The following is a 16,320-nucleotide window of genomic DNA, read 5'->3' as shown; positions in this document are numbered from 1 at the left end:
AGACTAAGTTATTTAAAAAAAAAGGAATAAATAGCTAAAAATTCTTCTATGTTATGAGTTACAAAGACTTGTACAAACTCAAGTTCAAAGTCAAAACAAATTCAAGAACTTATTAGTTGTTATATTCTGTTTTAAGTCATATCTCCTTTTAGTAAAATTGGCAGGAAATAATAATTCTGCAATTAATATGGCTAAAAATGTGTATAAAACTATTGTTTATTGCATATATCTGTGTAGTGAATAGTATGCAGAGATAAGTTTTTGCAAGTTTTTAATTTTAGCTTTTAGATTTTATAAAAATTAAACTTTTTCTTTGTATTTATTTAGTGAAAAGAAATGATTGCTTTTGGCATCAAATCTTTTTTATGTTGTTTTATGGTGGCATTTGACTTTGTACACTCACAATGTAAATGCTTACTTGTATTTATTATATTATGTCTATTTAAATGCAGTACAATATTTTTATATAGATGTAGCGTACATAAATATATAATATGAATGTATATATGTATGTATGCATGTATGTATGTATGCATGTATGTATGTATGTATGTATGTATGTATGTATGTATGTATGTATGTATGTATGTATGTATGTATGTATGTATGCATGTATTTATGTATGTATAAATGCATACATGCATGCATGCATGTATGTATGTATGTATGTATGTATGTATGTATGTATGTATGTATGTATGTATGTATGTTAGGATATTTCACGAAAGCAAAGTAACACATTTCAGTTGTCCACAACATTATTTTTGTTCTTTGTTATGATTATAACAATTTTAATAAAAAACAAACAGCATTTAGAGCTCAGCCCATTTAACAGAATTTAGGTAGCATATAAATAATTACATTGTGGCAAGAAAAATATTCAATAAAACAAATTGCAAAAAAATTTAAAATTTTTACTTCAACAGTACAGAATATTATAAAGAAACTGTGGTCAATCAGAAACTATCAGGGCATCAGCAAATTACCTCTGCTACTGAAGAAAAAAGAATTGCAACCACTTGTAAAAGAAATAAGTTATTGACTGCCCCAGAAATTGCAAATAGCATGAATTGTTTCCAAGGACAACAGTGAAGAGGTGATTGACAGTCACAAAGTAAGAAAAAAAGACTACTGTGGGCAAAACAACATGAAGAATTGACTGTTGATGACTGGAAATGTTTTATTTGGACTGACAAATCAAAGTTCCAAAATTTTGATTCAAAAAGAAGAGTATTTGTTTAAAGAAAAGTTTATGAATAGATGATGAAACAGTGTGTAGTGCCATTGGTAAAAATTAATGGTTCTTCAATTATCTGACTTCCTGAATGAAGCCAGATAATTGGAGAACCATTTCATTTTCATTCATTCATCAAGAAGATAATGGCCCTAAGCAACCTCAAACTCTGTAGGATTCAATTAAGTAAATTAGAAAATGATAAAATAATTGAAAGAATGATTGTTCTCCCCAATCACGCAATCTTTGCCCTATTGAACTTTTATGGGGTAAGTCCTGGGACTAATGAATAAAAAAGTTTTTGATGTTATAAATTGCCTTAAGGAAGATTGTCAACATTGAGTTTTTGGTTCTTTTAAAAATTTTCATAGCATAAAGTTTTACTTCAGTTATATTTAACATTATAAAAAGAATTTTTTATGTTTATAACAACTGTTCTTATAAAGGTTTTTTTCTTTTTCTTTGATTTTTTTTTTTTTTTTTTTTTATATGTGATTATAAAAAAACTTTATTTTTGTTAAAAATGTAAATTTTTATAACAATACATGCCTGCAGTAAAATAATGTTAATAAGAAAGCATGAGTTTGTACATATTTTTGTATTTAAAGAAATATTTGTACATACATTTTATAAGAGTGTTTGACAATTCTCTTCTCCATTTGTTGATAGTATAAAAATTTTTAATGGCTTTCATTAAACATGTCAGAATTTCTTATAACTGAATATTTGAAACACCTTACTATATAACTATAATGTTAGATAAATTATGCATATATTTTAGCATGTACTTGCGACTTAACTTCAGAAAAGTGTGATATTAACTGTTGCTGTGATGTAGACTGTTCGTCAAATGATAAAATCTCATTTACCACATGTAAAGCTGTGGAAGAAAAGTAAGTTTAAGGAGTATGTATATTCTTTCTGATGATCACATACAGTTAGTTGTTGATCTTTTTACAATCTTAAATCATTTTTTGGCTTTCTTGGTCACCAATAAAATGATCATTGCTTCTTTTATAACTTTAAGATGAGTAATTATTTTGTTATTTACTGTAGCAACTTGCGAGAAGTTTGTGTTTCTGATACTTTATTATTTTCTGCGAATGGAGAGTATCAAGCTAGTGGTAATGGTGGAGGATTGTTTTGTGTATACAAGGATAATTGTAAGTATATTTTGCTTTTTTGTTCTTGCATCAAAGTTTGTAAATATGTTCTCAGAACAATCGATTGAATTAAGTTCATTATGAGATATTTTTTAATCAAAAGGTTTCTATTTAAAAATACTTTCCTATAAGATGTACAAAAAATCTCCAAAATCTTTTTATTTTAAGTCAAAGCAAAATTTTGTTCTACTACACGTTTTTTTTTTTTTTTTGTTTGCTTTTTTTTTTTTTTTGTAAGTAACCAAGCAAATAGGCTAATACTAGAAAGTTTCTTACTTTAAGGGTACTTTTTTTACAACTCTAGTATTAAAAGTTTCTTAAGAGTTTCTTAAGCTTCAGATTATCAAAAGAGAGAAAAAGTAAATAAGATGCAGTTTGAAAACATGTTAACAAGATAAAATGTTTAGCAGTCAACTAAAATTATTTGAATTCCATCAAAATCATTCAATTTAATATAATTTCATCAATATCATTCAGTATAATATAATCCTCAGATTTGTCCCTGAACAGAACCACAAATTAGAAAATATTCCTCAAACTTTAAATAAGTTTCTTATCAAAAAGTAGCCTAGTACAAATAGTTTCTTAAGATTCTGGGGCTTCTACTACTAGTTTCTTATAAAAAAAGTTTCTTATTTAAAAAACGTGTAATGATTAGTGTATTTTTACTCAAAAATTCTCAATAGAGACATGTATTGAGCTTTCCATTCAATTAGTTTAGGTTTTCTTATACTATTTTCTTATACTATATTTTCTTATATTATATTATTTTCTTATACTTATATTTAGTCTTCCCTCCTAATTTGTGTGTGAATGCAGTTAAAAGAAAAACATTCAAACTTTTTACTTTTATGCAGAATATAAATGTCAGAATGTAATAAAATGTCACAAATGACAAATGAGTGGTGTCACCATCACTGGCAGCATGGACCTCACACACATGTTTTGGAATGGATTCTGCAAGACTTTGTAGGTAGTCCTAAGTCATTTATCCCCATTTAACCCTGTAATTTAACCTGGACCCTGTCAATGAGCTGCTTCTTGTTTATGGGTTCTATTAAAATCCTTTCCTTAAGTTTATTTTGGTTCTCACATTTTTTCCATAGAATGTTTATTAGTTCACCCAAAATGGTCATCATTTAAATAGCCATGTTCTTCTAACCAATCACAGAGTTTTAGTCTATCTGTCTTGTTATTGTCAGTAAGAGGTTTTACTGGCCTTTTTCAGGCTATTTTCCACATCATTTATAAGTAGTGTATCTCTGAACAGCTGAGATGGATATTATTTTGCTGATAATATTTTGACAAATTCAGCCTAAGATTACATGATACCATTGATGTTCCTCATTCATCCTTCATATTTAAAGTGGCAAATTTCTTCAGATTTGGTGTTTACCCATCCACACTTTGTAAATAGTAAACAACAAAGAGCTGCAATAAGAATCAGTTACTTCATGGCAGCTCTTTTTTTATGCTTTACCTTGGGGAAGACAAACCATTTGAGAAACTCTGTAATACAAAAGGACTAATTACAGTAAAATACAGTATTGATAATGATAATCATAACATTACTCATAATGTCATTATTTTCCCATTTTTTCAGATCAAGAGAGAAACTTCTATGCTGATGTGTCAGTTGGGAGCAGCACTAAAGAGTTTGATGCACTTGTTAGTAAATATCAAAAAACCTCTTATAGCCCTGGTGAACAGATAGTGGAAAATTACCAAAGCTCTTTTAAGGTGTTGAATATTATTACTGTAATGGTGCTTGCTATTATTGATTTAATGTGTATAATGTATTTTTAAATTATTTAACTAAGAGGTTTTATAAGAGGTTTCATTTGGTTAAGAGGTTTCATAAATTTTGCATTAAATCCAGGCATTTTAAGTATTTAAATGCATTCTTGTTAAGTTTCAAGATTTAGTGAATTTTGTTGAATTCCTGAAAGTTTTTCATAAATTTCTATTTAGTATGGAGATCCGCTTTTTGTTTTGCGTTCAAATAACATCCAAGGTTTTCTCGTGCAGCCTCTAAATGGTGAACTTTGTTCTCTAGCTAATGCTGCAAGTGAGTATTATTTTAAGTTTTAAAATAAATTACTGTGAGGAAGAATCATCATGTAACAATTTTATGAGATATACTAAAAGTTAAGGATTATCTTCTTTTTTTTTTTTATTAGCCAAACTAGTTGAAATATAGAACAGGAGCAAATAAATGGTTTTGTTTTTAAAACATCCTTAAAACATCCATCAAAAGTTTCTGTTAATTACTTTGAATATCTTTTCTGAACATTTTCTTTTGTTAAAGTTATCAAAATCCATTTAAAAATCAGTTCATTGATTAACTAGTTTCAAAATGTTTTTGGTAAACCAATTAATGTAAGTCTTTATTTAAAATTAGGTTAAAATTGATTAATCATGAACAGTTTTTAGCAAACTTTCTGATAATAACAGTTAATTGATTAAATGACTTTGTTACTTAATGAATTCATTCATCAAATAATTGCTGTAGCAGAAATCAAACAGGACATTAGTTACAAAAAATTTTTTCACAAAAGGTTTCCTCTTTCAAAAGACAAGACAAAGTAAGATAGGGAGATGGCATTTTAGTTTAATATTTGTTAAAAAATAATAAAAATTTTGTAATAAGTTTTTTATTAGATTTAAATAGATAAAAACAAGTCAAAGGCTATATTTATACTGAATTAGTGAATGTCTTGGTCCAGATAAAAACCAAACCCACCCAGACCAGAACAGGTATGACATGACACCCTGGAATGAGCAAAATATTTTTTTGTTGATATCTGATTACCCAATCAACTATTACCCAATAGCACTGATTTAATTGGGCAAATTTTAATACTTAATGCTTCTGGTAGTAAAATTTTAGTTAACTGACCTCTATGAGCTCTCTTCGTGTCTGAACCATTTAAAAAAAACACTCATCCAATACCTGAAAGATTCTATTATCAGATAGTACAAAAAACAAAAGGTTTATTTAAAAGTGTGTTTATATAGGCAATTTTACTTGTCAATCATACTAAATGATGCATTTTTGATACGATTGATCCAAAGAAATTTTTTAAAAAAACTTTTATTTTGTTAATTTGTTCTATTGAGTTTAATCTTTCTTTGTGCACCTCCAGGACTTAGAATCTTGAGTACTCAAGAAGTAAAAAATGTATCTCATGAAGTACTCAAATTAAGTGCTCATTTGAGAATATTCTAGTTTTTATTGAGACTAAATGGTCATGATGCCAGATGCAAAATGGGTAGCAGGTTTTCAGCTATTGAAAAAATATAATTTGAACATGTATGATAATACCTGTTCAATTAATATTTTTGATAACTGATAATCTTTTGGTTTTGGCTTCTCATTTGTCATTACCTGTTAACCTGATTAGTTATCACTTTGGGTACTTGTATAACAGATATTTGCCAATTCCATTCAGGTTTAGATTCCCATATTTTACAAAATTGCCTGTTTGATGGCCTGATGAAACCAATGCCTGATGACATCCCTGCACTGACTTTTTTAGATTAGATTTATAAATTAAGTTTTTTAGACTAAAGTTTTATTATAGTAATAGAAGAAATAAGCAATGATTTTTTTTAATACTTTAGCAGGTTGACAGTTCTCAAAATTAAAGAGCTTTTATAAAGCTATATACTTGAGAAAAAAAAATTTAATTGAATAAAAAGGTTTTGTGGCATGTTTGCAAAAAGCACACAAAACATGTTTTTAAAGTTTTTATATAAAAATATCCCTGCTTCCCCCTTTGTCCTCCAATCTTATCAAAACCCTCTAAGCACAAGTTGTCAGCAAGTTGTCTGAAATAATTTCTACTTAGGTTTTATCAGTAAGTAATAATTTTTTACAAATTGTGATAACTACTATTTGGTTGTATTATATTTGTTATAAAACTACACCCTGAAAAATAAGTCATAAAATATTACAAAGCCAAAAGAAAACAATCAAAATATAAAATAGCCGGTCATTTGTCTAAGAAGTAAAAAAAAAAATGTCTTTCCGTTATTCTTTTAATCAATGAGTTGACTTAAGGTCAGTGAAATGCAGTTTCTGATTCTCACCAGAAATGTGAAGAAATTAATTGATTTGACCAGAATATTTTAAATTGACTTTTCTATCAACAGTGGTTAATAAAACACTTAATAGAATTGCATATGTTGATTAATTGGATTTTTAGTTAATTGATTTTTTTATTAATTTTTATTTAGTGTTATAGTTCAAACATTGATGCTTGCAAAAAATCAAATTCTTTTAGGATTTCTTCACTCCAACACATCAACTTGTGTTCAACAGGTAAAAAGTATAGCAAACCAATGTTCAAATGATGCCAGTTGGAATGCTCTTAATTACGTGCAAGGATTCAAAGTAGCTCCAGTAAGTCATTTACCTGTAATTATTTTAGTTTTTTCAGAAAATGATAAAATATGATATTATACTCCTTAAATGCTATTTGCTTTATTGATGTTGTTAAATATCAATAAAGCTGAATTCTTTTCATTATATATTTTTACATCAATAATATCCTTTTTACTAAAGATACTTGTATTGTAACATTTGGTTAATATTCAAGATAGAGTAAGGTGATTCACCTGGACAGATTTATTTCTTTTGCTTAAAAAGAAAAATTAGCATTTCTTACTTAGAAATATTCATAAAATATATAAATGTGTACGAAACTATCAACTGTAATTATTGGAGACCATTAATGTGACAGCTGAGTGTTCAATTTAATCATGATTTATTAACCCCAAAACTAGTTTTATTATTTTTCTCCTTAAAAACCACATCCTATGTGGATGTAGGACAATTTTAGACTTCTTCAATTTTAGACTTTGTAAAAATAAAAACACAAAGTTTTCCAATTAAAAATGCTTCAGTTTCTTAACTCTTTCCTTCACCTTCAGCTCTTCTTTAGAGTAAACTACTTGGTAAATGTTTTAAAAAAAGTGTTCATAATTTAATAATAAACACAATATACTGTTACAAAAATTAATAAATAAAAAACAAGCAAAAAATAGCTTATTACAGCATTCCTTCTGGTATTAGATCCATTTTACATTATGAAAAGATCTGGACAGTCAAATAAGAAATCAACACTGAATGCAAAGAGTATGGCCCATTCTTTACACTCTTCCTGTGGGCATGCCAAATATTTGTAATAAACCCTTTGTTAGTAAAAAAAAAATTTTCCACCACTAAATTTAATTTTATGAAACAATTTGTTGAGTCACTGAGAACTGACAGTGTTTACTTACAAAACATAAGTTCAGAGTTTCTGGGTTTGTTATTAGAAATTCTTTCTTAGTCACTGCAGTTTACATTATTTTTAGGCTATAATAACTTGAGACTTTGACAAGATGGTTTTTGCACTTACTTTTGACTCTATTTTTATTTATTTCTTTTTTAATTTTGTAAAAAAAAAAAAAAATAAATGAATTGCTTTTAAAACATAATTAGTAACTCTGTATGAGTATTCAAATTTTGCTTTTCAGAAATTCAGAAAAAAAATCTCGGTAAATATTTTTAAGCCTACCTAAATTTTGCAAGAACCTAAAAAATGCCGCATTGAAAAAAATCTTGTAACTTGTCATAAAAATCTGACTTTAGATTTGAATAGCATATCAAAATTATGCAAAGTTTCAAAGTTAATGAAATAAATTGTTTGTTAGTGTCTGTAATTGTCTCCTTTTGTTAAGGAAGGTTTAGATAACATTGAAGGAAATTGTTGAGTTTATCGTTTTAGTATCCTTCATTCATAATTGGGATGAGTGATGGGATGAGCCAAAACTCATCTAATGAACTTATTTCCCCAATTCTAAAGCTACCACTCAAATGCAAAGGAAGTGATGTTAAGAATTGCTCCTTTTCAGACATTTCTGAACCAAAACTTTTGTCAAGTGGAGTCTGTAGCAATGTACTTTCAAAGGTAAGTTGAATTTTTATGATAGTATTATTGTTAAAATACTATTCAATAGGTTTGTAAATGTTGAAATTTAAAAGTAATTTTTTTAAACACTAAAAGCTATTATAATTACACTATCATTTAATAATTCTAAATACTATTACTAGATGCTATATTGCTATATTACTATATAACTATATACTTTATTACTATATAAACACTATTACTTACTATACACTATATAGTGTACTTATTAAACCTTATCAAGTTTATAAAGGAAATATTGTTCCTTTATGATATAAAATATTTTCAAATCAAACAAACTTTATTTAAAGAACAAGGGCATTGTTAATATTTTTAGATAAGTTATGACATCACTTACTCTACAAATATCACCATTAAGATATCAAGAGTTGAAGTTTCCGTTGAGCTCGCAAATGTTTCGAACAGTTTCACTTCATTCCTTCAAACATATGAATATAGTTTTCATTCTGTAAGTTCAAGATTAAACCAAGGTTAAAAAGAAAAAAAGATGCTAAATGCTTTTAAATGTTTAATAGTTAAGACTCTTAACAAGATTTTATATATCTAAAAAGATGTTGCATGTTGTTTAAAAAGATGTTGCATGTTATTTAAAAAGATATCTCTTGTTATCTAAATGATTGTTTTTGATTTCTAGAGTTTAAATCTTTCTTCAACTTCAAATATTTCTTTAAAAACGTCTTTTGAAAGAAGTGGTAACCCTGGTTATTTAATTGACTATCCTCTTATTGTTGGAAATGTAATACCCAATAATATTTCTGGAGAGTAAGTTAAACTTTTTATGCAAAAAAAAATATTTTTTTTTACAATAAGACATAATTAAATAACTATATTTATTAAAACATAATTGTATGTTTATTATAAATTCTTCTTGTAGTCATTTATATGTGTTAAAATCCAGGGTCGATGTATCAACATTGACAACAATTAAACCTACAACCAGTTCCAAGTGTGAAGATGCCTCAGTGAATCGATTGCCTGTAAAATTTGGCATAGATTTTCATGCAGCATGTTTTGTAAGGTTAGGTTTTTTTAATAAAAATGTGCTTGCATTTGTATTTGTATTAAATTTATTTTATAGTTTTTCATTTTTATTTAACTTCTATTGTAAATCTAAAGATGGTTTTATTGTTAGTTTTTAAAGCAAATTATTGTTTACCATAGCATACAAAAAAATATGAGTGAAAGTGACTGTGTTAGATTACAAGACCAGATTTATAGCCATCTATTAAATAATTTACCTTCACATGTTGGTTCATTTGGATCACTAGATGGTTCCACTACAGCTGGTTGGATTGCTATTATCAATAATAAACCTACATCTGAAGTAAGATTGTTTTTTGTTTTTTTTAATCACCATTAAATTAAGAGAACTTCTTCACCTATAACTTCATAATTGAATAAAAAAGGAAATTGTAAATTAATTGTGTTTTTACTTGTGTGCTATGCATGAATATATTTAGCCAGCATCATCAAATGGTGAATGTCAAAACATGGTGATGAGTGTATCATTTGAAATACTTTATGCTAAGACAGGATTCTTTGGAAATCCTCAAAGAAAGGTCAACTTAAAACTTTGTCTTGAATATTTGGGATTACACATTACTGTAATAAATATATATATATGAGCAGTGTAAATGTAAATATATGAATAATACTAGTATTAATTTATGAATAGTGTAATATAAATTAGTGAATATAAATCAAAATACCTAATCATATAAAAAATCATATAAAAAAATATAAAACAACAAATTTTTGTTTCAATTATTTTAAGAGTTTTTTTAAATTTTCCTCAAAATCATTTGAAGATTTATACAAATGCTTTCTAAAAACATTAATTTTTTGCTAAATACAGGTAGTTGGCTTTCAAGTTAAGTACGGCACAGCCAGAAGTTTGTTTGTTGGTTGCAATGGGTTGTTATGTTCCCCTTCTCATCAGCAAAAGTTTGTTGTGACTCAATCAATAGCATTTATTGATGTATCATCAACACCACAAGCTGAAGTCAGGCCACTCCCATCCTTCGCTGTCAAAGCACCTAATGATTTTTTGTATCCCTTTTTTTGAATAGGTAGGATAAGTTGTTAAAAAGTTTTGTAAAATTTTCAAATGCAACTCAAACCAAAGTTCTCAGCTTATCTATAGAAGTATTTAATATATTCTCAGCTTATCTATAGAAGTATTTTAATAACAGTCGCTTTTAGTGTGTTGTTCTATATCCTTTTTCAAGACATGTATTGGTGTATATTGTTATATTTGGATATTTATAGTTAATATAAGAAAAATTTCCAAAAAAAAATAATGTTAACGTATATATTATATGTATATCTATGTATATATTATAGTTATTTATAATATATATCTATGTTAATGTATATTTTATGCCATGAGAAAGTTCTCAAGAATAAACTCAAAGCGTACGCATAAAGATAAATTTGCAAGGTAAATTTGATAATAATATTAATAATAAATGCCATTATGAAGAAGTTTTTTTAAGATCAGCACGTCGCTACATTAGGTAAATTACAGCTTCTTTGATTTACTTTAAAACTTTAATAAAAAATTTAAAATGTGTACTTCAAACAAAAACAAAAAAAACGCTTTGTACTATTGTGTGAGCTTCCATAAAACCAGTTTGTTTTGTTTGGTTTAAAACCAGACCTCCACTGTCTTAACTCATACAATAAACTATGTAGATAACTTCTATATCATTTTCGTAGCTTATATAATGCATTTATAATTTTGATAGAATTTTTTTTTTTTTTTGTCTCTTTACTAACTATATTTAGCAAAAATATAGTTAGTAAAGAGCACTTCTTAAGTAAAAGTTTGTATGCTTGCAATTAAGTATATCTTTAAAGTAATGCAAATCGAATCATCTCTGCAGAAAATGATGGCCTACCTTATGGCTTTTTTTCTGACACAGTGTTTTTTTCTGACACAGTGTATAGTTACCATGTTTGGTAAGATGTTTTTTACAAAAGTTTACAAGAATATTTGAAAGGAACAGGTTTCATGAGGCAATTTATCAGCTCTAGTTATATTTGTCCTCTAAATAAAGTTCACATAAAATTGAATGTTTCGTTGGTATCCAAGCCAACGATAAAGAAATCGTAAAAAAAAAGGCCATTTAAGTTTTGTTATGTTGGAAAATGAAATTTTGCAATGTGCTTGTTTTTATTGCTAAATTAGCCAAGATGTACGTTTTGATGCAGAACAGTTATCGATCACTTAAAATTTTCGATCACTTAAAATTTTACCGATTAAAAAATTCTTCAGGAAAATGAAATTTCTTTAAATATTTTTTTTTTTTTTTTTTTAATAAAAAACTTTTATTTGTTAATTTATAAAACTGGCCTTTTTATTTCCCCTTTAAAAATGTGAGACATACGGCCATGAGTTGGCCATGAATTAAAAATTACTTAATTGTAAATTCCATGTAAATTTCACAAAAACACTTATATGGAAGTTTGTGCTTTATCCGTTATTCGTTACAAAGAGAAAAATAAAACTCCGACGCTTATTCAAAACATCCAATTTCGCAATCTAATAGAAGATTGCACAGCCTACGCTGGCACAACCCACGCTTTGTGATTGATTTTGCAATCTTAAACGATTGCACGTCTAATTACGAAGCTCAAGCTTCGTAATTGTTAACGCAAAAACTTTTACGTGGCGTTTCACTTCAAACATTTGTAAGGATCCGAGCACGAATTATTTCTTGTTGAGATACCTCTTAAAACTGGAGCAACATTTGACATTACAAAAACCAGTGAAAAAATTACACAAACTTTAATCAGGTTAAGAAAAAATGGGAAGGTTTTTATTTCTAAATAATTTAATAAGGATTTCATCTTTTAGTAGCAAGCTTTTTTTTCTATCAAATTTATAAGGTTTTAAAAAACATTTTTTTTTTTTTTGATTGCTTAACTTTTCTCCAAATTTCAACCACTGTTAGTAATCGAGTAATTAGCTTTACTTGAAATTGTTTCAAAACATTCCGTACCAACCAATTTCCATAAAACTGTCGGCGCATTAAAGTTGTTTTCTCTTCCTTTGTTTTTCTGCTTAAGTGCTCTAAATGTGTCATTTGGAATAGTAATTTAAAATCAACTTTTTTTTTCTCTTTATTTGTAACATATCAACGGATGGTATTTAAAACGTATCATGTTGAAATTTTAAGTTCTAAAAAAAGACTAAGTTCGATTTTTCCCTCGGTTCACTAAATTTAAATCAGCACGTTGCTTGGCAACAACACCCCTAACTTCCTTGTATTGATCCATAAAGTACGTGTGCACTATCAAAATTGCGTAGTTTGTGTGTTCTTCGGTTCGTGTTTCTTTCTCGTACACTGTTCAAAGCAATAAACTTATAATCTTTCGATGAGTAGCCACGCAAAAAAACCTTCCAGAACAATCGAGACATGTTTCAAGGTAAACTGAGTTAAATCATTGTGTTTATTAAATATATATCATATATTATTTAATTGTATCTGTTTTACAGGTTTTATATATATGTTTCCAGCAATCCTCTTCTATATATATTTCTTTTTGACATCTAAGTATTTTTCTTGTATGTCACACAGATGTGTGGTACACATCAGTTAGAAAAGATTTGTTCCAGAGGCGAATAGTGAACTCAGTTAATCAACCAATGTCCTTTTTTTACTTTTTAAAATTATTCTTCATTTGTATTCAATAAATACTATCGTTTTATACTGATGTTTTCGACAATTGAATATTTCCTCGTTAGAAGATAATTTTATTTCGCGGAGGTTTTTTTTTTCCGGATTTCATTTTGCGAAGTTTTTTGTATTTTCCGGATTGGCGTCAGAGTTGAACGATTTTCCATTCATTTTTTATCGTTGAGATTTTTTTATCTATAGTTCGTTTTCTTTTCTTTCTCTAAATACAAAAGTTCTCATGACTTAATATCTATCATCAAAAAATATAACATATGCAAATAAGATGCTCTTGCAATTTGAGATTAACTCGCAAATATCGTTATTTCTAATTTTTAAATTGCTTCTTTTGTCGCTTTCATTTGAATATTTTCAGGCATGGTCTAGGAGTAGAAGTATCTTTGCTGTGCAACAGAAAACAGCATGGAGATAAAATAAAATACCATATTTAACGGTTTTAAGTTTACTCAGAGTTCCCAAAACTTGTAAAATCTGTTCTTAATTTTTGTGAAACTTCAGATAGGTTCTATATAGGTGATTTGAAACACGCACTGATGGTTATTTCGTTGTTTGTTTTTTTAATATCCTCTTTGTTCGTTCTTAGACTTCGATCAAGACATTAAATGAAAAAACCGTTTTGCACAGAAAATGCATTATCATTTTCAAGACGAGCTGCGTGTTGTTAGAAACCACATGAAGGCATTTTTTTTGGCGTTTAAAGTTTTTTTTTTTAAGTTTCAAGAAATTCTTGATATTTAGTTTTAAAGAGTTGGTTGTTTCTATTATTGACACTCTTCTAAATATTACAATTCCCTGAACGTGTGAAATACATGTGCATGGAATAAAGGGAGGGGGGGATTTTAATGTTAAAGAGAGTGTCACTAAAAGTAATAACGCAGATGTCTCCTGCTTTTGTAAAGATTTTTCTCGGATTTAGAGATGCAAAAAATGTTTTTGCGGTTTTTTCAAATGTGATACTCTTCTTTGACCTAAGATGATCTTCAGAAATCTTAAAAAGGTGATCTTTGGTAATTTTAAAAAGTGAGAGTATCGTAACTCTTGTAAAGTTTTCTTTTAAAAATCGGCTGAGCGACGTGATAACACATCTTTATCTTTACATCAAAATTAGGTGACCGTCATTCAGATTTACTTCAAGATCATGTAATCTTACCGAAGCAAATTACGGATGAGTTTTACGCGACTTTAGTGAAGTGTTACGAAGAATTATTTCACGTGTTACTTTCACCAAAAAGTCTGAAAAAACCGAATTCAGGTGCCTCTGATGGTTTAAAAGACTGGAGATACACAGAACCAATTATGAGCGATGCATGTGACTATGTAGCACCTTCAAAAGTCCAATCAACCAAACCATTCAAAAGATTTTCTCTGGTGTTTTCAAACTTAGATGATATGTTAAACAACCCATTAACCGATAAAGCTGTCGTGGTTCGCAAGATAAACGAAAAAAAACGATCAAAAAGCCATATTTTCGACAAAAAGGAGAAATCAAATATGGGCAAAATTCTTTCTAATTTTTCTCTTCGTAAAAAGTCGTCTACAATTATAAGCAAGGATGTGGCTTAAAAGAAAATGTAGAATCTTTTTTCAGACTTTATCGTTTCTTTTTGTAAATAATTTTAAGGGAAAGAAAGTTTTAAATTTTTGATGATTTAAAGTTTTCTTTGTTCTTTGAATTTAAAAAGGAATGCATTTTTAAAAAGACAAATTTAATTTTTTTTAACAAATTTGTCCTACAAATTCTTAAACTCAACTTGAAAATGTAAAGAATATCTGTTCACCTTTATGTAGAGGTTTCCTCTAAAATAAAAACTACGTAAATCATATCGTCATATGTTTTATATTTTGATTAGATAAACACGTGGTAAAATTGAATTAAAAAGATTATGCTTATAGATGGCAATTTCGCCATGATATTTTTGCAAAGCAAATTTATAACTGTAGATTTCTATATCATAGCTTCGTATCGTTGATATGATAGTATGAGCCTTTTAAAAAGAATTGGCAGCTGAAAGAAATTCTTTAGATTTTGAAATTTTTTTATCTCAACCCCCAAAGGGAAGGGAGTTTTTCGCTAATATGGTATATTAAAAACTTTCGTTTAAAATGTTTATAATAATGTTATTACTTTAAATATTTTTCATTTTGTATTTTTCTATTAACTATTTATCAATTTCGCTCAATAAGTTTAGGGAGGTATGTCTTTATTTGTCTAGTTTTGTGGCTTTGTTCCTGAACATTGGCTTATTGTTCTTTCTTTAAGGTCATTTTTTAAGTTGAAAACAATTTCAAGTCTTTATTTTAAATTTATGTTAACATAAGTAAAGTGCTGTTGAAGCAGAGTTATGTGTTGGAGACACGCAATATGTTAAGTTATTATTTCGAATTGGGAAATGTAGGCATCTTTATTTAACTTCTTACATTTTTGAGAAACAATTGAGCCGAAGGTTTTTGATGCTGAGTTTCGGAGATTTTTTTTTTTTATTTTCAATGTTTTTGTCGAATGTAGTTTTTATCCCCTTTGTTAGAAATTGTCGAGTTTTTTATCTCCTTTGTTAGAAGTTCAAATGAATTTTTATTTTTTAAGAGTTTAAATAGAAAAAATACTGACGGAATAAAAGTTAGTTGTTATTCTCTATGAATCTTTGATGATTGAAAAAATGGCCAGTACGCTGCAAAGCAACCGTCACAATCAGAGATTCAGTGAGAACTGTTCGTCTTTTTTTAAACTTTCTTTCTCGTATCTTAGATCTAAAGAGATTTGTCGTTTAAATTTAAATAGTAAAATAAAAATAAACTTCTAAAGCTATCGCATAACAGCTTTTCATGGTTATATTGATTGGTTCCAACAAAAGAGACATCTGCACGTTGAAAATTATATGAGGGCCTGGTAATGAGTTGATTTAAAAAGAATTTTTTTCACCGGAAAAACATTTTTTTAAATTACTTTTAGAGTTTTATAAAGAAAAAAACTCAGTACTTATTTATTGTTAGCAAAGAATTCACATTTTATTTCTCGCTCTGGTAGGCTATTGATTACCCATCGTCAGTCTTCTTTGATACGAAATGAAATTTTAAAATCTGCCCTATTTTAGATTTTTTCTGATGTGGTTTTATTTACATCAGAGTATCGATGAGTCATTATAATCTAAACAAGACGTTTGCTTTTGAATTTACAAACAATTGAATAATTTTATCGTAATAATATTGTAATATATTATTTTTTTTAAGACAATTTAAACATATAT

The 16,320-nt window shown here is 27.8% G+C and overlaps 1 protein-coding gene across 5 annotated transcripts; it reads left to right on the top strand.

The window, feature by feature from the left end:
* The first annotated feature begins 311 nt into the window (after positions 1-311).
* LOC145190326 (tectonic-3-like) lies at positions 312-14,723 on the top strand. Of its 5 annotated transcripts, XR_016453111.1 has the most exons (15): positions 312-406; positions 2,016-2,127; positions 2,291-2,397; positions 4,001-4,137; positions 4,369-4,465; positions 6,684-6,802; positions 8,172-8,354; positions 8,692-8,823; positions 9,010-9,137; positions 9,274-9,393; positions 9,537-9,699; positions 9,836-9,934; positions 10,231-10,444; positions 10,769-10,815; positions 14,184-14,723. XR_016453111.1 is itself a non-coding variant. In XM_090089623.1 (14 exons), exons 1-13 carry the CDS (start codon positions 337-339, stop codon positions 10,438-10,440), a joined length of 1,677 nt encoding a protein of 558 aa, XP_089945749.1. In that variant the 5' UTR covers positions 312-336; the 3' UTR covers positions 10,441-10,444; positions 14,184-14,723. The 5 variants fall into 5 exon arrangements, 4 of the variants coding, with proteins under 4 accessions (XP_089945749.1, XP_089945750.1, XP_089945751.1 ...); XM_090089623.1 differs by lacking the exon at positions 10,769-10,815; XM_090089624.1 differs by lacking the exon at positions 14,184-14,723 and having other exon boundaries at positions 10,765-11,445.
* The last annotated feature ends 1,597 nt before the right edge of the window (positions 14,724-16,320 follow it).

Source organism: Hydra viridissima, unplaced genomic scaffold (genome assembly GCF_058129835.1).
Source record: "Hydra viridissima isolate aposymbiotic clone 2 unplaced genomic scaffold, HvirCarnegie_v1 scaffold_6, whole genome shotgun sequence".
Lineage (NCBI taxonomy): Eukaryota > Metazoa > Cnidaria > Hydrozoa > Anthoathecata > Hydridae > Hydra > Hydra viridissima.
This window is presented reverse-complemented; position numbering and strand designations above follow the sequence as displayed.